The 27,960-nt window shown below is 45.1% G+C and overlaps 1 protein-coding gene across 3 annotated transcripts in view; it reads left to right on the forward strand.

Annotated features, from left to right (window-relative positions):
- Positions 1-19,446, forward strand: part of klu (zinc finger protein klumpfuss) — a 44,682-nt gene extending 25,236 nt beyond the window's left edge. For 2 of the 3 annotated variants that reach the window (XM_089598553.1, XM_089598554.1), the window contains exon 2: positions 15,873-19,446. In XM_089598553.1, the coding sequence (XP_089454679.1) occupies positions 15,972-17,609 (1,638 nt within the window). In that variant the 5' untranslated portion in view covers positions 15,873-15,971 and the 3' untranslated portion in view covers positions 17,610-19,446. Of the gene's footprint in view, positions 1-15,501; positions 15,657-15,872 lie in introns of those variants that run through there. The other variant, XM_014363523.2, reaches the window with a different exon arrangement.
- Positions 19,447-27,960: the final 8,514 nt, after the last annotated feature.

The following is a 27,960-nucleotide window of genomic DNA, read 5'->3' on the forward strand; positions in this document are numbered from 1 at the left end:
GCGAGCCGCACCTGTGTCAAAACGAAGCCGCCAGTGTTGTATCAGGTGTGTCGAGTTGTATCGAGTTGGCGGGGGAAAGGGAAAATCGCCGAAAGGACGAGCGGAGGAAGAGAGGGCCATGGATCATTTACTTGTCTGACGCAAGAATCGATATATCTGTCTCTCTCTCTCTCTTGTGCCACCGCGAATTTCTCCACTGTATACGTATGCGTTCGCGGTCTCCTTGTCTACACATATTATATGATTATACTATTGTAGAGCCGGTGTAGCAGTAGCTATATAGTGTGTATATCGGGTGTCAAAGGCACACGTGTACGTAAGGTAACACACGCTCTATGTGAGATGCGAGCTGCTGTACAGCATCAGCGTGGAGGGATCGTTTTACCGGAACATTCTCTCTTGTACCTTTAGCGCGTTTTCATGCTCGTTTGGATGCACTTGTCGCGCTGCTGCTGTGCAGCTTTTACGTAATAAGCTTCCCTCCCTGCGTTGTACGACAAACGGCCCCGTGCGAGATGTTTTTCCAATTAGAAAGCAAATAAGTACATGCACTGGCAGCAAACAATCGCGTTTGGATTTTCGTTTCAAAGGACATTTAGTGCGGACGGAAAGAAGGACAGTGTATAGTTTTTTTCCTCTCGCTCCCGGGCGATTCGATACTTTTAATTAGGTATACCTGCCGCTGCACCCGAGTAGCTTTGACTTTGGTGCCGCGGCACGGACTCTGTTTTTTTGGTAGGAAAAAATTTTTCTTCCACTCAACGCGCACTAGTATAGCTGTGGTGCGTGGTTTTTCTCGAAATTCCAACATTAAAATGATTTTATGGTCTCCTGCGTGTGCGGGGGCTTGCGACTTGTTACCATATATGGCACGGGACAATTATAACACGTCATATACTCAGTGCACGTAGAGTTTCGAGTTGATTATATCCAAACTCCGCAGTAGCTCCTAAGGAGTTGTTTTCCAAAAAAACAGTTGATGAACTTTGTTATTTGCAAACGAAAAAATATCGTCGAACCGGTACAGGTACCTATACATATTATTACATGGGCTCCCTAGAGTGTAACTATATAGTACCAACGACACAACGGCACAAGACAAACAAATGGTCCGTTTCCCGTAGCCGGTAGCAGTGTGCACTCCTTCCGCTACAATGCGCCGCACCCCCTCTCCTGTTTACATGTATGTATATGTGTGTGTATGGGTATCGCGTATCACAATGCTATCCCTCATCTCGATTGTACATTATGTTTACTATGGCCGCACTGCCACTGATTGTAACTCCGTTGCATGAATATCGCCGCGAGGCCCTTTTTGCTCGGTTCCGCGCTGCAGGGAAGAAAAAAAGAGATAGGCCACTATATTGTATACACCTACTCTCGCGACTCGTGCCCGGTTACAATAGTATAAGTACAAGGCGCGTGGGCGCAGCTTGTCTCGTTTGCCTTTTTCGCCCCCTTCTGTATAGTACCCTTAAATGTGTGCAGCTATCGCTAATACGATTGTTGTTGTTGTCCCGTGTAATTACTTGCGTCGTTGTTGTATATTATACTGTGTGCCTGTGCCGTTATGTCGTCCCGCTACTATATATATATGTACAATATATATAGACCGTGATCCGGACACGGAGATAATGAAGAATTTTCGTCGCACAATGAAAACTTGGCCGATCTTCGATCGCTCTCCAATGCATATACGGGCTGCTTTTTGTTCTCGTTTCGTATCTTAGGACTCGTTAACGGTATGATGAACAACGCACCGCGCGCTTACACGGCTGTTTTATGTTATCATGAATAGAAAAAAAAAACAATAATAATAAATAAATGATACCCGCTTTTTATCGCCCAAGGAGCTCGTGTATTGCGATCACAATAGCGTAATGCGTTAATTACACCCGCAAACGCCTGTATTTTAAATAATGTCAATATGATATATATGAATATGTATCTCTATGTATAAACCAGCAACTGATCCGCTGTTTTTTTTTTTTTTTTTTTTTTTAATCCCTTTTGCGAAACCCGAGGCGAAACCAATGATATTGATTTATCCTCGTCAATGTTTGTTTGACTTTGCGTTTCCCGAAAAGTATGAAGTTCCCGTTGCGCAAAACTAAATGCGTCAAAAGATTTGCTCTCTATTACTCGTACCCCTTACATACATCAAAGAAGGCTTGTCGCTCCGAGGGAAGTTTTACCATACGCGCGTGTCAGGGTGGCCCAAAGACCCGCTCTCGATTGCGCTTTTAGAAAGTTTTTCTCAACCTCATGTGTGTAAGTCGGGGGGGCTGAGTTTGACCCAAAGCTTATAATTGAAATCACACATGGGCACACTCTATTTGCCATTTTTCTAAATATATATAGATATACATGTTTATCGTGTGACGTAACACATGACTAATTGTTTTTTTTTATTTTCTTGTGTTTCAGGTGAGTAAGGCACCGAAGGCGTTACTACACGCATCACACAAACAGACACGGTTACTTTCACGAGTCGTATAGATACCTCGTGCCCACAGTGAGTTACATCAATAATTTTCATCAACCAATCTAAGATCTCGAATTAACCCTATACGTCACTTGTCGAGTATGGAAAAAAAAAAGAAAAAAAAATTATCTCACCGACATAACGCACAATGTGTCTATATTTATTATGCACACGCACGAGAACAACAAAGAACCAATGTAGCCACTGCTCGCATTTGCTTATTTTTCCATTAGAATTGCAAACCAGCGTCCCGCAGACGGAGCCGTTTATATATATGTATAAATACACACGTGTCTGCGAGAAAGAAAGAGAGAGAGAGGACAGTTTTAGCGTCAATGAACCGTAGCTCTGCATGAATGAGCACTGCATATACATATCGCGTTTTTGTTATACTTTATTTATTCAACCAAACACTTGGACCTATAAAGAATCCGTAAGGCGCTATTTTTTTGTTTTACTCAACCCGCGTCACCTATCTCAATAATTACACCCGTTGTTACATCGGTTAACCCCACGGTAGTCGACATAATATATGTTGCTCTTCGGCCAAGAATTCCACTTAGTCATTGCTCGTAACGAGCTGCACACGTTATCGTCGCCACTCCGGTCTCGATCTCCTCTCTCATCGATATATTACTCAATCGCGGGACACATCTCGGGACCCGCTCGAGAACCAGGAGGGGGTCGAAAAGTTTTAAGTGAAACATAAAAATCATCGATACGTCCCGAGTGTACCGAGCTTCGGAGGCTCGGGAGAAAGAGAGAGCTCGCATGGCGTAGGTATACACAGCACGAATAGCACCGCCGCGAGGCTACTTTGCGCAAACACACGGCAAAAAAAAGTGCATCTCCCTCCTTCCCTCTCGCTAGCACATGCACACACTCGTGATTATTATTATTGCCACCCCGACAACATCTAGTGTGTATACTGTACATATATATACCACACACGCGATTACGGCGTTTAAAAGTATATATATATTCTTCTCCTCCGACGTGTGTGTACAATATGACGTATACGCGTGCACGATATCACGCGAAGGTGCACACCCATTATAATATACCTCCACACACGAGATTTTCGTCTTTGAGTGCAAAGCTGACACGACGTGCATGCGATGCAGCGTGTACGAGGTTTCTTTGGTGCATATACTCATTCGGATGGGTGGTTCCCTTTTTTTTTCGTTGTATTAGCAAAAACAACCCTCGCAAACGACGTCTCCTATATATGCAGGTACAATTGCGACAAAGTGCCGGTTGTTCGATCCTCTCGCGGACGGAAAACAGAAATGGAAAATGGGCCCTTCGATGTGTGTATACAATGCACCCCTGCACGCAACCGGCCACGTGTATGATGAAGGTTTAACACAAGTAACGTCATCGATTCCTCTTTTTGTCGCAGTTGACGAGAACACGTTCCAAGCGATGGTCCGCGATTCGCCAAGCTCGTAAAAGTCACGACTCGGCGCGTCCAATAAGCCCACCCCCGTACGGTTGATTCGCCCCGCGTGCCGTTCGCTGGAAAAGTGCACTCGCGGCACGTGTGGAACTTGGGTTTTACGATGGCCTCGATGAATTCGTACATTTATGTACAAGTGCGCGGTGACATCGTTGTTTATGTGTACGCTTTTCTGAGAGGTTTTCTCCTCGGCTCTTACCCGCGCGTCTCCTCGGGCCACAGCTATGCATTTGTGCGCGTAATCATACATACACTCAATGATGGGTCATAAATAATTTACGCGGCGAAAACAATTTTGAAACTATCGCCATTACAACGACGCCGACAACCATCTGTCGTCGCTCTGTCTATACGCATATATACGTTGTGTCGTATAGGTTGATTGTTATTACCGCGCGGACTGTGCAGTGCCGTAATTACATAATTAAAACATTAAATCGGATCAAACTACCGTATAATCCATACATTACATATAGGTATAATACATGTACGTGAAATAATGTGCTCGTATTAGATGCATCTATTAAATCGCGGGGAATTTCATTAGCGGGGCCTTTTAGGGCGCACTCGCATGTATAATGCATCTCTCCCCCTCCCCATGCCCCCGTTTGTCGTGGCGGCCCCAAATACGCAGATGACTCGGGCCCGATAAACGCACGGAGTAGGTGTATGTAGACTTGCGAGGGTGGTGGGGTATATACACGTATATAGGGTATATATGCATATGGAGCTCTCGTTTCTTTGGCTCGAAAGGAGGCCTTTTCGCGGCGCGCATTTGCATTATATATACGGTAGTCGCGCGGGGCAAGTTGGTGCGGCGTACAACCGCGGGCTTTTAGTCGGGAGAGGGCGGCTCGAGATACCCAACAAAGTCGCGGGACTATGCGCAGATAAAGCCCGCCTGGCAATTAGGCGCGCTTATATACATATGTATATACACGAGTACGGAGTTATACATATTTATATATTCGATAGACAACTGTATACATGTATACGTACGAAATTGATTCGGCGATAATACAATATATGCACGCGTATACTTTGGTGGTTGTGCAGTGCTCCAATATGTATGTGTACCTTTTGGCCAGTCCTGGGTTCTGTGATTTCGAATTGTCGTTTATACACATTGTGTTTCAAAGCGCATTAATTCCGACAATTTAGCGGGGCCTCGGCCAAAGTGATGATGCGTCGGCGTTTAATACTTGTGTGCGTATCGAAGAAAAAGGGGACAACAGCAGTACAATCTAGAGCACCGCGGAGGAAAAAAAAAAAAAAAAAAAAAAAAGGAAAGGGGCTTTGAAGCGGCCGCCCACGCGGGGCAATTACTCGGATAAAAAGCGCGCGTAGCCGTGCCGATGACTCGGGTGTTATTGTATCGGAGAGGAAAGGGGGGAGCCGGTGCCGATCGGTTCGCCGATTCGCAGAAGCTCGCGGCGACGCGCCGCCGCCAGCGTCATCTCGTTGTCCTGCCACGCGATTCCACTTTGATGAATTTGCGATTGATTCGAGAGCAAGCACCATCAGGGTCTTCATGCAATTCTTGATCGATTAGCGACGATACACGGGACGATCGGCTGGTCGATTATTTTAAAGGCATCGGTACTGTGAATCAATCATAAAATTGCAATCGACACGTATACGTAGGGGGATCGGGTACAAATACTAAAATATACCCCAAGACCAAGAATACCGTATATACAACACATGACAGTATAGCCCCAGCAATTGTATGGAGTACGGAAATAATCATCCTCTCTGCGGATCTCGTGTAGTTTTGTTAAGTTTCTGATGTACTTTTGTTTTCTTTTTTCAGTCCATGAAACTTTGCGTACCGTCGAAAAATTGGCTCTACACGCCAAGTTTCGTTTGGGAAATATTTTCTACTTCCGGGCAGTCGTGAGACTGTTGTTTTGGTCGCGGAGTCGATACCCCGAGCTACTAAATAAATTAGCAAACAAAAATAACCGTGAATAAAAAAACCATTCACCTATACGTCTACAGCCGCCACTGCCCAATGTTCCCCGCTTCGTAACAAAGAGCGAGCATCGACTCGGGTTTATTTCGATAACAGCACGTACAGCCCGGGGTAATTAATTCACTCGTCCTCCACGAATAATCAGAGCCCGCGCGACAATTGCCCCCACCACCCGGTCGCCGCGACGCCGCAGTGTCGTATCGGCCCGGCTTTGATAAATCCGTCGCGCGCCCGAATTTTCGTCACGCAAAACAGTACCGCATCCCCTTCTCCTCCACCCATGCCCCAAACTCTCGGGAAACGACACCGAGGAAAATTATAATTATAAATCGCTTTGCTGTACTTGCTATATAGTATACGGCATTGCACACAGGTATACACTTGCACGCACGCTCTAAGTACAATGAAATTTATGGCGACGCGCTAGTGCCATTAACGCCCCGTGCCAAGAGCCATTGCGCGTCGTCCACCGGGGGGGGGGGCGAATTAATTTTTCCCGCGGGGATAAATCGCGGGCCGTCTCTCCCTCCCCGTTGGAATGAAGCGCGCGCGACCCGCGCAACCAATAAAACTTTCGGCCGCGCCACTTATCACGCCCGCGACGCTGATCCGGTGGTGGCTTCTTCTTTCTGACGCCAAACGAGCAAAGACTCGGGCGCTTGCTTTGCTTACCCCCTCCCCCCCCCGAAAAACACGCCCACTTGGAAACTCCCGCGAGAGGTGGGCGAGAGACGCGTGCGGGTGAATAGTATAGGTACATGCGCATACGCGCTCAAAGAAGATTTTCTATTTCCATGTCTCTCATGGAGCTACTTTGCGCTACAACTACGCGGCTAACTCTGAGAAATCGCCGTACGGCTAAATGGCGTTTTAACTCCTGCTCCTCGATATATATGTATATACGCGTGGCCCGAAAAGAAAATAAAATTAGAATATATCCGCGTGCACACCTAATACGCGAGGTGACGGCCGCGCCGCCGCTGCCTACTCTCGGCTGGCCTAATTAATTAGGGCTCAAATGACTTTATAAATAGGGGGAGACGCTTATTTGAAGTTGCGCGTTAATTATCGCCGACTAGCCGCTGCCCGCCGTACACGAGACGCGCTAGCGTGCCTTTTCGCAAAACAATTATTGCAAATAGTTCTCTCCCCTCCCCCTTCCCTTCTTGTCTCCCTTTTTTTTTTTTCGCAACCCACCGAATAAATACATGTACACACCAGCGTCCGTATAATACCCCGCTTGTGCAAAGGTATAATGATATTTCTAAATGACACTTTATATAGGTACGACCCGTGTGTTTATTATAGCCCCTCGCACGTGTAAGCTATACACTACAGGTGCATACGTGTAAGCGCGGAGACCGATAATTATAAATATACACACGCGTGTACGGCATCGGGAAAAGTCCAGTGAGAAGTGTTATCGAGCCACAAGCAAATTCTCACTGCGGGCGTACAAGGCGCATCATCGAGAGAAGGGGCAAAAAATCAGCGAGAATTTCCTCGCGCGACGCGGCGAAGAGGAGTGCGCGGAACCGAAAAAAAAAAAAAAAAACTTGTTCTGGGCGACCGTAACTCACGCGTCGAACGTAGGGGGGGTGGGAGAAGGAGTGGAACAAAACCTATGATCGACGTTCTTTCTCTCGCGTCGAATGATCAATGGCATTTATATACATACGGATCACACTCGCGAATTTCCATAAAAGCTATCTCGGACGATCAGAAACAAAAAAAAAAAAAAAAAAAGGAAAAACCCGACATTAGCCGTATTGGCGACGGGGGGAGGAGGGCAATTATCCCCGACAGTGCGGCGCATCGCGTCACGTAGCGGAAATCAGTCGTCGCGCTGCTGAAAAATGCCTCATCCTTCGCGGAAAGCTCTCTTTGACAGTGCCTTTTTCTTCCTTGCCCAAGTGTATATACGTACACCATTGGTATAAATACAGAGAGAGGCGGTGTCTTCCGTAAGATCTCTGTCGTCTTGATGGTCGCAGATCGAGTGATCGGCGACGACGAGCAAAATCACCCGTGCACGTGTACACGATATACACACGCAGCCTGGACTCCCGAGTCCGTGAATGGAAGTCGCGTGCGTTTTAGCTGTTGGCAGGTGGGGTGGGGGGGGGGGGGACACGTGTATAATCGCGGCGACATCCAACGGAAGCTGAGAGACGGATTTTTTAATTTTAGGGCTCGCGCGCGTGTGAGTTGTGGAAATGGACTTGTTTCGCAAGTGGGCAATTAAAAACGAGTGGCTGGGGGGGGGGAGGGGAGAAATGAAAAGTAAAGAGACGCTGAGCAAACAGTCGCGGGCTACCGTGTAATTTGTCGAGTTAGAAGGGGCGTGCAGGAGTTGAGCAACGCGGGGGACGTTATATATTATAATGTCGGGTGCGTTTCCTTCCGTGGGCCGCCGCGCGTCATGTGCACCCAACACCTCTCACTTTTACAACAGTACGCGTGTCGCTGTTGTTTCGCGCGCATTCCCACGCGTATCGATCGTAAACGCGCAATACAAATATACATGCCCCGATATGTTTCGAAACACACCCCGCGAATGACTACTTTTCTTCGTTTTTTTTTTTTTTTTTTTTTCGACAAAAATTTTCTCTGTTTGGAAAAAAAACAAAAAAAAAAAAACGGGGTGGGTGTGATGAATCCACGCACTTTTGTCGGTAACAATTTTAAACAACAAAATAAATATCAATATTACAGGCAAACCAGTTTTCCTCGGCAACGTTGTTCGGGCTGGAGCCCATCCTCTTCCTTCCCCTCCGTCTCATTGCTTTATGGTATACAGTATAAGTGGGCAGCTTCGGAAGCTCGGACGTTTTTTTTTTTTTTTTTTTTTGACTGGTCAGCGGTAGCTCTGGCGTCTGGGATATTTCTCCGGTAAAGTCGGCAGCTGCCCCGAGGCGGAGTTACTCTGACGAGGTTCGTCTTCTTTACGAGGGAGGTATAGAGAAGAGGATAACACGACTGACTGCTATTATATGCCAGTGTGTGTGTATATATACTTGATGCTCTTATACCTACTGACCGATGCTATCTCGTTTTGGGGCTCACTTGTGCGTTGATTGTAACTTTAATCATTTTATCATGTGAGACGCTTTGCAATGTCAGAAGAATTTTTTTTTTTTTAATTCATAACGATTTGGTTTAAAATTTATTAATATCAAGTGACATTTGGCTTAGTTGGTAGGAGATGTATAATTGAGATAAAAAAAAATCAAAAGTGGGTTCGAGTCTCACCACTAAATTCTCCACAACAACTTTAAGTACTCATCCAGTCACGAGTGAAAGAACGTTCTGATACAGTGTCCGAGAGGGCGACGTCAATCAAATACGAACTATAAAAAGTAGTGGTGGTTGCGCAATTGATTTAATGAAATAATTTTTTGTTTTGAGATGTAGAGGATTATTATAGGCTACCCGATCAACACAGGGTCTGGCAAAATAGTACATTTTGCTCTTAACGTTATCAACGATCCATAACACGTACAATCGAAAAAGAATAAATTAAAACAACAACAACGCACGTGCATGCGCGGTTCATTGATCGTTTCTCTCGATTCCCCTCGGCTCATCCGCACAACGCACACGTACTTACATACGGGAGGGTCTACAGTGCAACCTCCTCGCAGCGAAAGATCAGCAGCAGCTGCCCCACCCACGCCTTCGTCCTTCGAAGGAGCCCTTTTTTTCCCCCCTTCCCTCTCCAGCTCAACCTGTTCTCTTCTCTCCGTTGTTGGGCTCCTCCGCGCCGCTTCTTCCGTACGTATATACCTAGTGGCTGCTGCAGGTGCCGAGATACACATTCCTCTCTTCCTCTTCTCTTTCTCTCTCTCTCTCCGTGCGTGTGCGTACACACATATGGGCGAGAGGGACGCGAAATTTCTCGCAACGGGGGTCTTACGTCTCTGTCTCTCTTTTTCATTTGGCCTTCTCCTTTCCTTTTTCCTTATCCTCTCTCTCAGGTATATACTCTTCTTGACACACGCGTGTGTACGTACCCGCAGCATCAGGTGCCTGTGGGTGGAACAACGTTCGTTTACCCTGCCTCGGGGAGTTTGCAATAACCCCAATACACGTCACCTACATCGACGAGGAAACCATATATACGCTGACTCACGGTGTCTTACATAAATTATACTCCTCCTCCCACCCCCTCCGTTTTTCACCTAATGTAATCCTATATACGTGTGTACTGTACGTAGTAACAATTAAAATGCAAGTCGTAAGTACCTGCAAAACAATGATACAATCGGTTGGAAAAAAAAAAAAAAGAAAATCAGGGTTACGGCGATAAATCAAGGAAAACGGCGAATTCCTGGGTACCGGTGGTCGTGTTTTTTAGCAGCTAAACGTCGTGTATACGTGTATGCGTCGCGCGCGGGCGACGAGCGAACAATAAATAATTTCGCAACGTACTATAATACAGGAATGAAGGGAGAGGGAGAGGCCGGCTTTTAATGAACAGTAGTACACCGCTTTAATTTTTATGTCGGTCGCACGCTTTGGGACTGAAAAAAAAAAAAAAAAAAATTACCGCACAATACGTACCCACATTTGACAACGAGTCGTGGTGTACGAGGGGCACGGAGGCGCTGTGCTCGAGTGCAGTTTATTAAAAATTCACTCCTTAAATTATGCATTCCACGCGCGGGTACTTAATATATATATACATGCACATACAGGTGTACGGACACCCACGCTCTCGCGTATACGTGCACAATGTATATATACGTACTCTCGTCATCGACGGCCCGGGTCTCTTTTTCTCTGTGGCTCGTGTTCGCTTTACAAGGCCCTGTTAACTTTTACGACGCTTATCGAGTGAACAGCCGTACACACGGTGTTTCTCAAAATCCGAGGGTCTTGCGTTAAGCAGAGGAGGGGGAGGAGGAGAGAACAAGAGTTATAAGTGTATATGTATGTTGGTAAGGGGGGCGGAGGGGGAAATCGATCGAAAGCGCTGAAAACCGGGGATACATTATTATGCATATCATCATCGCGGCCGCTCTTGCACCCGCGTCCTGTCGTTTAACGTTTTATGCTTTAAACGCTTGGTCGGCACATGTACAAGGAGCTCGCGATTTTTGCGCTGAAAAATGTTTCACCCAACGTGTCCATCGACGAACACGTGTTTATTTAAAAATTTTATTATTAGCCCCCCTCCCTCCCCTGCCCTTAAGTAACGGTGTACCTCGACAAACAACGGCAGCTCTCCCGCGGGGATACCTAATATCCCCGCAAAATTATGGTAACTCTATATACGCGTATGTTGTACGCGCGAGGAGAAAAGTATCGATAATTGGGTCAGTCTTCGATAATCGCCCGCCACTTACAGCATATGTTGTGCGCTCGGACACCGGAGAACCAAAGTATCGTTTTTTTTTATGTCTTTGGTGGGCGCAGGGGGACGAGGTTGCGTTTGGGAGATGAAAAAATTAGCGCGAGTCGGTCGGGATTACGACTCGCGTACTCGATTTGAGCAAAGAAAACATGCAACGTGGGAGCAAGTAGAGACACGCCGGTGTATATATATGACTGTCGGCAATATATCCATGACAGCATATATACATCAGATGGGAGATTGAAAGTGTTGGATCTCCCATTGAAGCGTGTCCTCTTGAAAAACATCTTTCTCCGCGTTACATAGTGTTTATTCGTCCGAGAAGAATTAAGAGTATAGAGTTTTGGAGCTGCCGGTCGATGCGTTTTCTCCGACGCGGTCCCTCGCGCTCCATTTACCAATTACGTCGCCCGAGCCGATCGATCGCCTTTTCCGATCGCGTGGCGCGCAGCACCACTACCGCCGCCACATCCTTAGTCTCTCCCTCGCTAATGATCCGATCGTGAATCGCGAATGTTTGTACGCGCGTGTATATATATGTATATATATATATATACCTACCTGCATCGTCATATCGGACGCACACCGCCGTGTGTGTATATAATAGCGGCCTACCTGCGCCGGCGTCCGCAGTTTTTTTTTTTTTTTTTTTTTTTTTTTTTTTTTTTTTTCTTATTCATTCATTTCGATCTCCTTTTTTTGGTCATCATCGCCAGCGCTCGACTAATTAGGCCGATGTCTTTTTTAACGAGTATACCCACTGCTGCGTGTATGCGTATATGTATGTATAGCTATATATATACACGTCCATCCGCGGCTCGTTACTTTTATATCGATACTCAACTTTTCGTTTGGCTAAATTGCTTATTTTTCTACTCCTACCGCGAGCGGGACTTTTGCTCGATTTTCTCTGTATTGCGCTTCCTCTTTTTTTTTTTTTTCTCCTACTGCACCAGCACTTTCATCGCTCGATATAACATGACGTTACGCAATCACCAACGGAGAGACCAACGACCCGCCGAGTGCAATTGAGTAGGCGAGCGAGCGATCCACTTGGCGTAAAATTTACGTATATACTAATTGACGAGCTGCCGCTGTTGAGAGAAGAAAGGGGAGAAAAGAACCGCACACGTCGCCGCGCAAACTGCAGACACACGCGCGAAGAATACAAGAGGGAGAGACAGTTCCGTTGCACAATGCATGCGCGGCCATAGGCGTTCAATCCGCCGATAAATCGCGGGGCCGATCCATCGATCTTTCCCCCCCTTCTTCCTATGTACCGAGAGATATCCTCATAGCCGATCGCTATGGGGAGGAATCCCGTGCGCGCGCGCGCCCGTGTGTTTTCCGCTTTTTCAGCATCGATCAAGGAAAAGCCGCCGCTGCAGTCCACGGCTAGCGATGGCATGAATTTTCACGGCTGCACGGAGATGCGCCGGCAGAGATATACCGCTCGCGTCTCTTTTTTTTTTTTTGTCCCCTATACCGAGGGCTCGACGATTGTTGCTCGTCCGAGAATTTTTATTGGTGAATCGCTTATACGTGCAATCGAGAATCCATATAGCTTGTGTGAAAAAATCGAGGCCTGTCGTCGAAATTAATTTTTTCCTCTTGTCCCGCTCGTCGTGAAAATTACAACGATCGCTGTATTGCGCGTGTGTATACTGTGCCATTTCCGCGAGAGCGTATTTACCACTCGGTAACCCAGCCCGAGATATTCATAATTTTGCGTGAAAAAAACAAAACCAAACAAAGCCCCCCCCCTCCTATATGTATATCAAACTATTTATCCCATCTGGGTTTGGAGTTTCGCGCCGCGGTGTGATAAGTTCCACCGACGCGTAATATCCGCGGTGTTGAAAATGGATCGATGCTGCGGGCGCGCATTGGGAGAAATTCAATCTTTCGCGGCGAAATGCGTGCCGATTTGTTTTTTTTTTTTTTTTTTTCTTCTTCAACTCGCGCCTTAAATCCGATCCAGCTATACGTAGCGCTTGCACTGTGCACACGTACATACATATGCATACACGCATGGACGGGGAGAGACCGCAATTTCCGCCCATAAAGCATCGTTTCCTCGGCTGTACGTTACACGGCTGCCGCAGGGGTAGAGTTTTCTCCCTCTATCTAATAAGCCGCTCTCGAGAGCGGGTCATTAACTGCTCCAATGATCTCGTAATGCCAACCACCTATACCTGTTGTACGTGCAGCGCGGGCTACTCGAGCCAGTAGCCGGTACATATAGGAAATTGCAATGTATCTCCCTCTTCTCGAGCGGGGGGCACGTAAACTCTCCGACACGTGCCTACTCCCACGTACGTATATGTGTACAATGTAGATGTATATATATATCTCGTAGTGTACGTGGATTATAAATTATTGGACACGCGCGGCGCACGGGAGCGGACAGCGCGTAAGTAGGCAGGTGTGTGGTATGTATACGTATGAACCGGTGGTTTGCGTGCTGGTTTTCATTGTTCGGGTGGATTTTTCCGCGGCCCGAGATTTCGGACAGGTTTCGTGATTTTGCGCGCTCCCGTTACTCATACCGCCGGCCGGCCATTGTTTTCGTCGTACAATATAATGCGAGAGGAACGAGATCCCAGGGAGGATATATTTCATCGGACTTGTCGTCGGGCGCGTGAAAAATCACAAATTTATTTACCACCGAAGGAGGCGGAGCCACGGGGATAACTGTGAAACCTTTTTTTTTTTTTTCCCCTTCAAAAATCAGTTTCACCCAAAGTGACTGATTGATAACGATTACGAAAACACCTCATTATAATGGTATAGGTACACGGGTGTCCGATATGCACGCAGGAAACGAAAGGTACATGGCATTTTTCCCGGAGCCGTGGTACATTTTTCCAAGCGCGCACCAGTTTCCTTTCCCAACGCCGGTGCCTGTGATAGTGTGTGCCTCCCTCCCCCTCCAACACCCTGGAAACGGGATATAATATATCGACGTCCCGCTGCAAGGGGGAAAAAAAAAACGTCGCAAAGGACTGTGGTCCGCCATCTAATCTTGATGGTAATTCTCGAGTTTGCAAATTCCCCGTACCGCAGCGCGCGGGCCCAACGTGTGCAACGGAGAAACAAGCGGATACTCGTAATGTCCCTCTTTTTTTTTTTTTTTTTTTTTCCTAACGCCTGTAAAATAAATGAATTATTAAAAGGTTTTGTTGGCGGCTAATTATGTATATACGCGCGTGCGAACGAAACGACACCTATAAATAACGTGTCGCCCCGCCGCGGGATCGATTAATTATTATTTAGGAATCATATTACACCGAACCGTGATTTATAACAATGCCGCTTCGTGTGTGTATAATAAAACGCGCTCGCCGCGTTGAATATTGTTATTATCGTGGCGGTCGTCGGGTTGGTTGTACCTATGACGCGCGTGCACACTTTACCGGGACCAATTACAGGCACCATTGAAATTAATAACTAGAAATACCAATCGGGCAACCGGCGTGTCGGTGGTTGGTAATACATTGATTTTCTCGCGAAACAAAGGCCGGGCTCCCCGAACGCGCAGCCTTATTTTTTTTTTTTTTCACAACTCGCGTGTGTCTGTTGTTCGTGGACGAAGACGCGAGGGTAATTTAATTCATTAAAAGCACGCGACTCTGCTCTCCGTGCCCATAAAAGTCCAAAACGAGAAGGAGGTATATTGCACGGGTTGCGACTCCTTCGGCGAAAAAAGCCCTCGCGCCGATCTTCGAACGCCCACTCGGCGCGAAAAAAATTCCTCGAGCGCGCGCTCGCGTATCCATCAAAATGCGCCTCTCGTCATCGACCGGTGCCTCCTGCCGAGCGCGCCCCTTCGCCTGAATTATGGCGCTTTTTCGCGCGCGCCCGGATTTACAATCGTATACCTTTTTTCCCCTCCTCTCTCTCTCTCGCTCTCGGATGAAAAGGCTCATTACTTCATCGTTAAACCGAACGAGTTCAGAGTAGGATGTCGCATCGATTTTTATGGTCAATGTCTAGTGCACCTTCCCTTTTTTTCCCTTCTTTGATAATTTGCTTTATAGTAGATATTACGGTATAGTACATTTTTTTTTATGTTGCTTAATTACAACATATTTGCTACTTGATGAAGAAAAAAAAAATATATATATGTATGTATATAAATAAATAAATAAACAAACATCATCACGTACTCGCGATGCTCGATCTTCCTTTATTTCCCGAGTCGCCGTGGGTGGGTCGAACCTCGCGTGACAGAAACTCCCCCTGCGCTCGCCTCGCCTCTTTTATTTCGATTATCCACAAAGTTTTTGCTCGACCGCGCGACGACGACGACGACGACCATTCAATGACAAATCGGCAAGCGTTTCCAAAGTTTTACCTCCTCCTCGATGCGATCAATCTCGTAAGACTTTTATCGATTTCTCACGTTGTGGTATATTTTAGTTTGACGATAATACCGCAGTGGTCCGATTGAGGTTATATTTATACTCTAGACAACAAAATTACACACATAAACAACGAAATGAAAATATATAAATATAGAATGAAACAATCCAATGAGTATGTACGATGAGGTGATTAACGAGGGATTCGTCCTGTCTGTTTTCCGTGATTCCAGGAGGACGCAGTCGGCGGCAGTACGGTGGTAGCCGAGGCGGACAGAGTCGCGTCAGGCGGCGCCATAGGGGGCCCAAGCGGCGGGTGCCGCGCTACCTCGATGACGATGGCCGAGAGCGCCGTGGAGGACGCCGCCGCAGCGCCGCCCGGCCCGGCGAAGCCACCCCCGCCCTCGTGCACCAACAACAACACCCTCGCCGCCACGGCCAACCGCAACCACCATTACCAGCACCACTACAACCACCACAATCACCAGCACAACAATCACCACCACCACCGGAGCATCTCGTCATCGTCGTCGGCCCTGCAGCCCCGCAAGCGCAAGTGCCTCTCCCAGGTCCTCGACATCCTGCAGCACCGAGGAGGCTCGCCCAGCAACGACGGGCCCAACGCCAAGTACCCCAACAACAACGGGGCGAGGCCCAACTCGAGCAGCAGTGGCTCGAGGTACGACCTCGGGGCCACGAGTTTGCCCTCCGAGGGCGAGGAGGAGGACGTCTTCGAGTCGCCGAGATCATCGTCCAGGTCGGAAATTCTCGAGAGTCCTGTCCAAAAGGCCAAGGAAAACGGGCCTCCCTCGGCGAGGAGAAAGTCCAAATCGCCCAGCGAGCCGGCCGAGGAAAAACCAGACGGCAAACAAAACACCACCACCACCACCACCACCGGTAGTATAAGCCATCATCACGGACCACCGCCGGCCCTGTACGCGGGCTGTGGTTGCGTCCACTGCTCGAGCTCGCCGATGATGCTCTCGTCGCCTACCTCGCCCCTCACGCCCCTAAGCTTCGCCCCCGCGTCGCCCTCCTCGTTCAGCTTCGAGCACTACCTGCACACCAAGTACCTGCCCAGTCTGGCTCACCACCACCGAGGCCGCAGCCACTCGGAGCCCGATGAGCCCACCTCGAAGCACCACCACCACCACCGCACCACCACCGCCCACCACCTCGCGGCGCGTAGCGGCTCCCTCGAGTCCAACAACTCGACGAGCAGCAGCGGCAGCCCCCAGCAGGACTCGCCGCTCGACTTGTCCATGAAGGGCCTACTTGCCTCCCTCAAGCCCCCGGCGCTCCAACTGCTGCCACCGGGCCTGATGAGCCGCGGCTCGGTTAGCGTGCCTGTAGTCAGGGGCGACGTGGCCTCGCCCACGACCAAGGAGAGCGTCGCCTCGCGATACAACCTCGAGGTGTCGCCGGTAGTCGAGGAGATGCCGCCCGGCACGGACGTGGCGTTCGTTTGTCCCGTGTGCGGTCAGATGTTCAGCCTCCACGACCGGCTCGCCAAGCACATGGCCTCGCGCCACCGGCGCCAAGGGCCCCAGGACTCCTCGGCCAAGGCTTACCTGTGCGACGTGTGCAATCGCAGCTTCGCCAGGTCGGACATGTTAACGAGGCACATGCGCCTACACACGGGCGTCAAGCCGTACACGTGCCGGGTCTGTGGCCAAGTGTTCAGCCGGTCGGACCACTTGAGCACCCACCAGCGCACCCACACCGGGGAAAAGCCGTACAAGTGTCCCCAGTGCGTTTACGCCGCCTGCCGGAGGGACATGATCACCAGGCACATGCGCACCCACTCTAGGTACCCCGACAACGCCAAGCACGAGCAAACGAAAGGGGGTGGGACTGGGAGCACCGGGAGCAGCAGCAGCAGCAGCAACCTGTCCGCGGAGCTGATGCCCGAGAGTCCAAAGTTCGGGGCCAACGGGCTGCAGTTGTCGCCGGCCATCAAGACCGAATGACGCTTACCCGCGGGCTGATACCGACCACCGGCCGTGGCTCGTTGTGTTTTCTCGTTCGCGCGCGTATCACTTGTACACCCGAACAAACGCCCGCCGAGCGCAGAGCGCTGATCAGTATTACCGTATATATGCTGTCTCCATCGGCGCGATCGCCCTTTGTGTGGGTCCTTGCGATCGCGGGGGAGGAAGGGTGTCCCGGGTGGTTTTGCCCCTCCGGTCGTTACAATTTACCGGGAAAAACAAAGATGAGACTTCAATTACACGTACGTGTGTGTGTCTCTGTGCTCGTTTGCGTGTCTCTCTGTCGCGCTGTTTCAGAATACTACTACTTACCGATTATCGTTATTGGTGGACGTACTTTTGGCACCTTTAGTCGATTCTTTTTGAATTTTTTTACCGTTTGTACGACGCTTACGATGTGCATTGGAGGTGAAAAATCGACTCGAAAGTGTTACTAAATATACGTAATCGTTGAAGCGGAGGTTGTTTTCAGCCTTTTTCTTTTCAACGAGGGTTGGGCTCTTTGTCAAACAAACGAAAAATTTGAGCAAACTGTATACGCGTGAAGGCATTCCCGTTCAAGTTTGTGTCGATTGTTGTGTTTGAAATTGATTCGACAAAATTGTAATTCGAGCGATCGTTTTATTGAAAAAAAAGGAAAAATTTTTTTGTTTAAAATGAAAAGAAAAACAAACATGTTTCCCCGCGTCGTTTGCCTTCCATGTATAGCGATGTCGTCCCACCTGATGATAGCCCTGCGGGTGTCTCGCGAAAGTATATCCACGTATACTTGTATGATGTGCCAAATTTTCAAGGTCAGCGTTGAAGGAAGAAAAAAAAAGAAATTACTCTAACCATTGGTCTGATTTGTAAATGCTGCTCTCTATCAGAGATTAAAAATTTATTTGTTTGCCCAAGTATTTGGTCGAGCAAACAAATGATGCCAATACTGAAAAAAAAAAAAAAATCGAACGGTAGCTTTGATAATATCGTTGATTCGTTAACTATATTTATTATTAATGTATAAGTGATATTTTTTTTCTCATTGTGAAAAACAAAAAAAAAAAAACCACAAAAAAACAAACAAAAATCTTTATATAAAAAAAAAGTTGATTTTTGTACGAAACTACATTTATTGCGAGATGAAAAAGAAAATATATACATGTACCTGCGTATAAAGAACAAAATGTTTGTGTTGATTGTAAAGTTATTTTCGATGCGGCGCAGTTAGATGGAAAAACAAAAAAAAAATAAATTATTGTCTTCGATCGATCGAGCGTTTGTTAAAAATAAACGAGTGTTACTTTTTTTCGTAATGGCATGGTTGTAAATTAGGCTATCGTTGCTCTGTTATTGACATATTAAAGAGCCGCGGAGGACGCGTGAAATTTTTTGCCGTCAAAGGTTACCTATTTATTAAACGACGAAATGATTAGAAATAATTTGCAAAAAAAATTTCACAAAAAAAAAAAAATTATAATGCATTCGTTAGGTTTTTTATGGTCAGGCGGGCCATGACCATAATTATGTGAGCGTTAACAGATGAAGAAAGCTAATAGAGTAAAAAAAAAAAAAAAAACACTCAAAAAAAGCGTCCATAGGACGATAAAGATACTCATTGCGAGAAAAGCAAAGCAGAAAAAATTTCTGAAAGAAATGTAAAAAAACATTACTCAATTTTTTTTTTCCCGCCCACACGTCTGAAAACTGTGAGCTCGAACTGTATCCCACCTCCCCGTCGTGGCTATTGCATGTTTCATGTTAACGAATGGAAAGAAAAAATTAAACGGAAGTTGAACTGAAATAATTAAAAAGGAAAAAAAAAAAAAAAAAAAAACGGATAAACTAAAAAGTTGTGCTCAACGAAGTAACTATATATACTTAGTCTCCGCGAGAGAAGAAGCACGAGAACTGTGAGAGGCCACGCGCGTTACTGGTTATCTCCCAGCTCCCTCGCCCGCGTTTTTTTGGCGCTATTTCTCTCTGTATATTTTTGTACAGACATGTTTTTCTATTGCCGTACCTCTTTTAAATCACTTAAAGTGTTTAAGGGACAAACACAGATTTACGTAATATACACTTAACAGGCGCGTGTACTACCGAGTGATAGATTTTTAAGGACAAAACTCGAGAAGGAAAAGCCTGGGAGATGCGAGCTTGTTTTCACTTGCCGAGTAATGTACTTCTTGACGCTGGCTCTCCCTCCGGCTTTGTCTTTTTCTTTGTAAAATATTATTTGTAAGAAAAAACAAGCTTTCCACTTTACTTGTCCCCCCCCCATACCTCACCCTCCGTGTCTATACTTTGTACTTTGATATATAGTCCGCTGTACGAGGGTTGTTGAAAAAATTAAAGTTATGTTAGCGAGGCGCTGTGTGTATAAATTGCGTTGAGTTTGATTTTGTTGGCGAGTAAAAAGTATATTAATGCGCCGAGTGCCGGAGAGGATACTTTGAACCGATACTTGTTTGAACTTTTTTTATTTTTATTTATTAATTTTCTTTTTTTTTTTTTTTTTTTTTTTTTTTGTCATGTTTGAGTGTATATCGTTTATTTAAGACGGGCAAAGTATGTTTTCCTCATCTGTTGTGTGTTTTTGGTGATCACTCGCAAACGCAAGTGAATCGACGGGCGAGCGAAAAATACTATATATCAACAGTTTGCGATGGTTAGCGTGCCAGACGGCAATCTGTTTCTTGTTTTTCTGCTCTCTCATTATTATTATTATTCTTATTATTAATAATATTATTATTTTTTTGTAATTTAGCCATTGCGCTCTCGTTAGTGACGTAATATTATCATTATTACTATTTTTATCATTAATTATTAATTATTATCATTACGAACATTATCATCATCATTTTTATTATTATTATTATTATTATTATTATTATCTAGTTACGTTATTAATCAATGTTTAATGCTTCTATTATTTATTTTGTTATCCCGTTTGAAAATCGCAAATCGATCCTCAAAAAAAAACATAGTATATCCTTTACCGCCAACCATGCTTGATCCAGAGATAACTTGAAAGAAAAGTATACTGTTTAATCATGTCGTTTATTTTCCTTTGACGTAGCAACACTCGCCAGCAGCAGAAATGATTTTTTTGGTAACAATAAAAGAGTTTAAAAAAAAAAAAATGTACCCTGTGTAAATTTTCGTCATGATATTAAGTTCCTCCCTTCAGTCTTTGTAAAAAAAGTACAAGAAATAATGTTTTGTTGCATGGGCGAGCCTATGTAAAATGAAAAGATAATGATCGAAGAAGTAGATTTGGTTGTTGGGTAAAGGAGACTAGTAATAAAAAATAAAAAAAAAAAACAAAAAAAAACAACAAAAAAAACTATGTATATGCGAGAATCTCGACACGAGAACGGCGAGACGAGCGTTTGTAAATGATCAATATTGTCTATAATTTTTAAGTTTATTTATAAAAGAAAAAAGCGAACAGAAACAGAAGAAATTATGTTGTGTTCAGCAACATGTGCCAGAATTGAGAAATATAATTTTTTTAAACGAAAATTTTGATTTATTTTTCATTTTGTCATCATATAATCCTGCATGAAACCATTCACCCTGCTTATATTATATTCACTAGGATGCTTTTTTTCATATTTAATTTCATTATTCATTTTTTTTTTCTTTTTAAACAAAGGAAAAGCTGAAAGAATGGAAACATCGTGCCTTGAATACTGACGAATTATGATATCGATAAATGGTGCATTTGAAAAGTCGCGTGGGACATATCAACTTGTTGATGAGAAAAAAAACCATGTAACTTTAAACTGTGTAAAAAAATATCAATGAGAGTTGGAAATGGAAACTAAAAAAAAAGTAAAGGAGAACAATGAAAATCTAGTCAATATTTGAATGTCGTGTCTATGAAAACATATATAATATCTAACTTGAAAAAATACGTAAAATATATATACTACTACCTACTCGAGCTTGTTGTAACTATGTATACGTACTTGAATTAAATTCAAAATGTTCAACATAAGCATACTACGCTGTAAAAAAAAAAAAAAAAAAAAACGCACTGAGGGCATGGAAAAAAAAGTTTAACAAATACTTGACAGCTCGAGTGATTATACAGCGGATATTCGATGACTGTGAATAATTTTTCTATGGAGCAAGTTTGTTGAGGAAAAAAAAAAGATAGATTTCTATATTTTGTAAAGTCCAAAAGTTTACCTTAAAAAAAATTGCAACGCAGTCCCTCCTAAACACATTGCACTGCACTATAAGAGTTAAGAAAGCATAAACTAAAAGTACATGTGAAATACTCGTGCATTTATGTCTATGTATTGTATACGGACAAACACGTAAAAAAAGTCTACTTACTCCGACGCCACCGATCATCGACAATAAGTAAGTAGAAGAAAAAAAGGAAAGAAATCGCGCTTACGTATGTATACAACATAAATGCTCGTCAAATCACTTTGAAATTATATGTGTAGCCGGCTTACTAAATTATATAACGTACACCGCGCTAAACGTACCGAAAAGGCTCTGGCAAGGGTGTTTTTTGCAAGAAAAAAAAAAACAGGAGTAAAAAAATTACAGTTAAAAGAGAAGTCGGCACTCAAGATTTTCTAGATCTATATGCATTACATACATTCAAGTATACGTAGATACATGCACGTATACGGTGTTTGCAGGCGTTGTGTATCTGCATGGCCATATAAGTGGAATGTATTGTAACAAAAACACGAGAGAGGAGAAACGAAGGATATACCAATATTGTCGAGTTTTCTCTTTTTTACATTCTGTGTACGACGTTTTTCGTCGATGCTGGTAATTACAAGTGCATAAACTTACCGATTTTCTGTGTTTGCAAACGAACGTAAGACGCATAATTATTGTTTCGAAAGAGCGAATGTAGTATCATCTAAATTGTATGCTTTTTTTCTAAATATTTTTCCTTCAATTACAAAGAAAAAAAAACCAAATGGATCACATTTAACTTGCAATATTGACCGAAATTGCCAAAATGGATGGTTTTGACCGTATATACTTTACCGCAGTCACTTCACTGAGACTTTTGAAAAGAACATACTCTAATATACGTAAATTATGCGTAAACGCGTGAAACGCGCTAAAGATGTATAAAAAAAGAATTAACGAACAATGACGATGTGTATTTTTAAAAAAACTCGTCCAGCCCTGTAAATGGCCCCGACGATTGTCCAACCTGTTCTGTCCTATACGCCACACAACCAACAAAAAAGAGAAAGAAAAGCATAAATATATTACACTGTAATTCCGAAACGGAAGCAAATACCTATAATTTAAAAAAAGAAAAAAAATGTTGAATAAACGGATACAAAAAAAAAACGAGACTCAAGGTGTTCCATTGAGTAGGTAACCCAATGAATGAACTTTGTTCCCGGCTCATTCATCCGCTCTTTTCCTTAATTCGATTTAAAGCCGATGCATCAGACACGGACATTTTCGTTCGGGAAAAGGGAGCCCCTTGAAACGAGCGCTTACAGAATTAGCACACTTTTCGCTCGATTTCTCCGTCCCCGTAGTTCAGAGTAGGGGGGATCGATGCAGTTTCCGCTGCCGCTGTATATACATACGAATTATAATGGCACTTGGTTGTATTCTTGATTTTTCGAAAATGGTAAGGATCGAGTTTCTTTTCTTTTACTCGGATGAGACGAATCATATTTATTAATTGGCGATTTCCATTGTCAATCGACCATTTTGACGTATCGAATTAGTCCCAAATGCATGGATTTCCGATGTACCAGACTCTCGACAATGGACTCTGAAACATTACAGTTTCACGATATCGACAAACCTGTCGCGAAAAAGAAATTTTCATCGATGAAAAATATTGAAACTTTCCTAATAAATATTATACCTTCAGTGACGAATAAACCAGTGGAGGGGCTAAGTTTTAACCAACAGAGCGAAATTCTTCATAGATGAGGTAAATCTGAACCAGAGACGTAACATCTTGTTTGACTACAGTTTGGGTCCTCACGATACGTGTGACCATCTCATTAATTTGAAGTTAAAATCTCCAATTTGCGGTAAGCCATGTGGCGCTAAGAAAAAGCAACGAGTCAGTTTACCATCAGTTTACTTTTTTTTACACAAGTTGAAACAATCAGTTAGCGCTTGTTGGGAAAAAAAAAAGAAAAATCATGACTCACAAAACTCCTCGTTGATCCCACTTAACGTCAAAGATCGTCAGGTAAATAAGCTAAAAATGTAATTAGTCACTATACGGACACGCGGGTGGAATACAATCATCCGAGCGACAAAAAAAAAAGCATAATTTATGCTTGCTCTCCGAATCGGGAAGATCAGCTCAAGAGTGGGACATACGTATAGAAAAAGAGAGAGAGAGAGAGAGAGACAAATCCTGATGCCCGCCGGGTTTAAATCGGAGCAAAATCAATCTGCTTATGTAATATTCATTTCTAAAATACATGAGCGTCCGTATCGGTATATACACGGATACCTGTACCACCGCAGTTGTTGGCGGCTGTGCACTAAACCTTTCTCTGTCTTTTTGCGAGCACCGCGGCGGACGAGAGAGAGAGAGAAAACATGGCATTCCTCGGCGTTCGCTAATACCTATTATGTATCGGCCGACTCAATCCTGGGGCGACAAATCGCGCGCAGCGTGAATTTTTCCAGGCCGGCTCTTTACATTTTATTATGTTTTACAAGAAAAGAAGTCGTCGCACACACGAGACTCCAGCCTTGTTTCCCCCGCCTCCTTCTTTCTTTTTTTTTTTTTTTTTGCTCTCTTAAATTCCCCCCCCCCTTTTTTTTTTCATTCGATCTCCTCTTTCGCTCGACTCGAAGAGTGCAGTAGGTGCCTATGAGTATGCGCACCGCGTGCCGGCTCGCTGATTTCTCTCGTTGCTCTTATTTCTGCTTTTTTACAAGCGCAACAAGCTTTATTTACGAGCTTCGCTTTAGGGTGACGCTTACCTATACGCACAACACTTATAGGCTTCGTTGTGCGTATAGAGTTGATGGGTCTTTGGTAACTTGTCGTGCAGAGGCTAAAATATTGCGTAAAAACTAGAAATATATGCGTCATGTAATTCAGTAGGAGCTAAAGGTTGCAAAACTTTTTTTTTTTTCAATGATAAGTATTTTAGATGAACTCACTAAGGTACGCTTCCGCTGTGCCACACGGCAGAAAGTAAATACCACCAAGGAGCAAATGAAGGAAGAAACGAGAAAATAGAAACAAGTACGAGCCCATAGAAGAGGGTACGAGGGGTTTTAATTAACTTTATCATCTCTCTATCAATCCAATTAAAATTTCTCATCGGAAATTCACAAAAAAAAGGCCCTCCAGCCCCCGTCGAGCTTCCTCCTCGCCGGGCCCCGCGTATAATATCCGTCCAAGAGAAGGGCATGCACCGCCCACGCGCCGACTCGGCGTCAGCCTCGAGGGCTAGTTTTTACGATATCCGCGCTGTCGGTTTTTTGCGCGATCCGGTTCATTCGGAATCGCGCTCCGGTGTAAATTTACCATCGCAAGACGACCACTATCTGCTTGTGTGTACTTGTACGTGTGCCGTGTGGATTTTTCTTTGTTTGCGCCTCGCCCCGTGCACTTTTTTTCTTACCGATCTAATGGAGATCGAGTGGCGCGTGCGCTTAGATCCGCGAGGAGGAAAAACAAAATTCTTCGTTGTACGAGAACGATCGATTTACGAGCGCGTGCGGGGGACGATCCCCTCGGATGAGATTTATGACTGATCGGAATCCCGAGCCCTTTTTTCTCCCTTGCCGCAGAGAGTACAGCTACCGATTTCAGAGTTTGGCGCGAGAGCCTTGATTTTTCAATCAATCACGGATCGAGGTATCGTTAATTCGATCGGGAGTAATTTTAGATGGTGGAAATAACGCGAACAGGTTTATCCGCGAAACCGATATCCTCTTCTGTACCACGTACCTGCAGCAGCTTCCGACTCGATTTGCAATCACGTGGTGCAAACGAAAAAAAAGGTCGGGGATCGGCATTGCCATCGGGACAAGCTCCTGCGGAAGGAAAAAAAGGGCGAAATTTTAAATCGCGGAAATACCTCGGGCGCATATAATAATCGGCAGCGGCGATCCCGCATCCTGTGTTTCATTTCGAGGCATCAGCCATATAGGTACACACGTGCGCGGGTAAAGAGGATCGATCGGGGCATGTACGCGCATATATTTATATATAGTAGCGATCGGCACGATGAGAAATTAGCATTCCTCGGCAAGTGTGTAAAGAGAGAAAGAGAGAGGCTGCGATCTGTATGTATACCGTACGTGCATGTGTGTATATATGCACACTCGACGGCTACTACCTATACACGTGACCATTATAAATCAAGCGGAGGCGAGCAGAAGGTACATTATATATACGCACTACTCCTCGCAGGTAATACCGGCCACTCGCGTGATATACATATAATGAATGGCAGAATAGAGGGACGCTGGTGTATTCAATGGCTATAGGAAGTAGCGCCAAGTTTTCCTCTTCCAGTTGTGTGTATTTTTTTCTTCTTCTTCTCTCTTTTTTAGCACGAGGATGGGAGAGCTGAACTTTCCAAGATTTTTCGGATCCCTCCGTTGGAAAACCCATGATCCAAAATGAGTTGCCGGAAGGGCAGACCTTACACCGATCCCAATCAGAGAGAGTTCGAACAGTCACTTTTCCAGCGACGAATTTCACATCGCATCCGGCAGTTCTGGGTGAACGTATACAAACGGAGAAATGAGACCGGGAAAATTTACACAGCGTTGTCCTTACAGCGGACTGTCTGTTTTGCACTTGGCGATATGTATCGGGAAACTATACAGTATATACTCGTATACGTAGGGGGAGAAGCGTAGATAATGTACCTGACAACGGTGGCGTGTGCCTCATCCTCGAGAGGATTGAGGGATGCCTCGGGCTATTGGATATCCCATTGTTTTTTTTTTTCCATTTTGAAAAGTTAAAAAAAAAAAAGGAAACAATGGGATGTACACCAGTGAGCGAAAGAGCTTTGGTTTCCGAGAAAAGTTAGCCGTAGCTCTAAATTGAAAAGTACAGTGGGACCGTAGTTCATATCGGTAATACGTCAAGTTTCGCGCATCAGAGCCGGTGCAAGTGAGTCCCACGGAGTTGCGGAGAGAGAGGAAGCCCCCGCGAATGGCTCATAAAAAGGAAGGGCTAATTACGGCGAGCACTGGCGGTCATTTGAAATTCGAGAGGAGACCGGCGAGGCACGCCGATTTCCATTGACAAGGTCCGGTAGCATCGCGGCGGAAGAGGTATATTTATCGTAGGCGGAGATGGGATCGTAGATATACGGTTTTCTTGCCGGTGCGCATAGAAGAGGGGGGGGGGGCTCTTAAATGTTTCTGTACGGGAGGCAACAAATCATTAACGAGCAGCCAGCTCTCGGCCCTTTTCCTTCCTCGTCCATCTCCTCCCTCTCTTCTGCGCGGCTCCTTCTTTTCCATCGCCGGCCGCGGATGCATCGACTCTGCTCGAGATTCCTGCTCGACTGTGGATGCATTTTTCATCGCCCCTCCCCCTTTCCCCACCAGGTAGCCGCTATACCTTTCATAATTGATTGAAAATGACGAGGAAGTCGCTTTTTCCTCCCCTACCCCCTTTTTTTTCAACCAAAGGAGGCTCGTTGAAAAATTCATTACGTTTCGGCTGATGAATGAACTCGCGTCGGGGTACCTGCCATACGTGTATATATTTTACAATGACGCGGTTGAAAAAAAAAAAAAAAGAAAAAGAAAAATGTGTATATGTACGTGATTTAAGGTGACGCGAAAAGCAAAAATAACGTATACGACGATTGTTTCCTCTGTTGTCTTGTTTCGCGGGAAATAATAAGTCCCGAGTCGAGGTGTGTAACTGTATACGAGACGTGTGGTTATTGGAGAGCGTTGAGAGAAGAAAACAAGAAAGCCGGAGGAGCAGGTACCTACAACCCGTGTATACCCGCGATTGGGGGCAATCTATGGGCCCCACTGTCATTTTTCAATGGTACACACGAGCTGGAAACCAAATATTATATACCGACCTGTTGAGTACATAGATAATACCGCTATGAAGGCACCTCGTGTATAGACGTAGAGAGAAAATATATATAAGAGATGAGCTCTCTTCTGACGTGTTTGTGTTCCTTTTTGCTGATGATCGAGCGCGCGATGGGTGGAAACATATATATCATACCGTACCGTCTTAATTATTACGTATACGTTTATAATAACAGCGAGGGGAGGGGGGATCAGGTTTCGCTTGTATCAATGGCACAGTGACTTTTCAATTTTTTTTTCTCCCCCCCTCCTAAGTGTATACACGCGTACGGTCAGTTTTAGG

Source organism: Copidosoma floridanum, unplaced genomic scaffold (assembly GCF_036245765.1).
Source record: "Copidosoma floridanum isolate Cflo_tuat_1 unplaced genomic scaffold, Cflo_Japanese_pri ptg000006l, whole genome shotgun sequence".
Lineage (NCBI taxonomy): Eukaryota > Metazoa > Arthropoda > Insecta > Hymenoptera > Encyrtidae > Copidosoma > Copidosoma floridanum.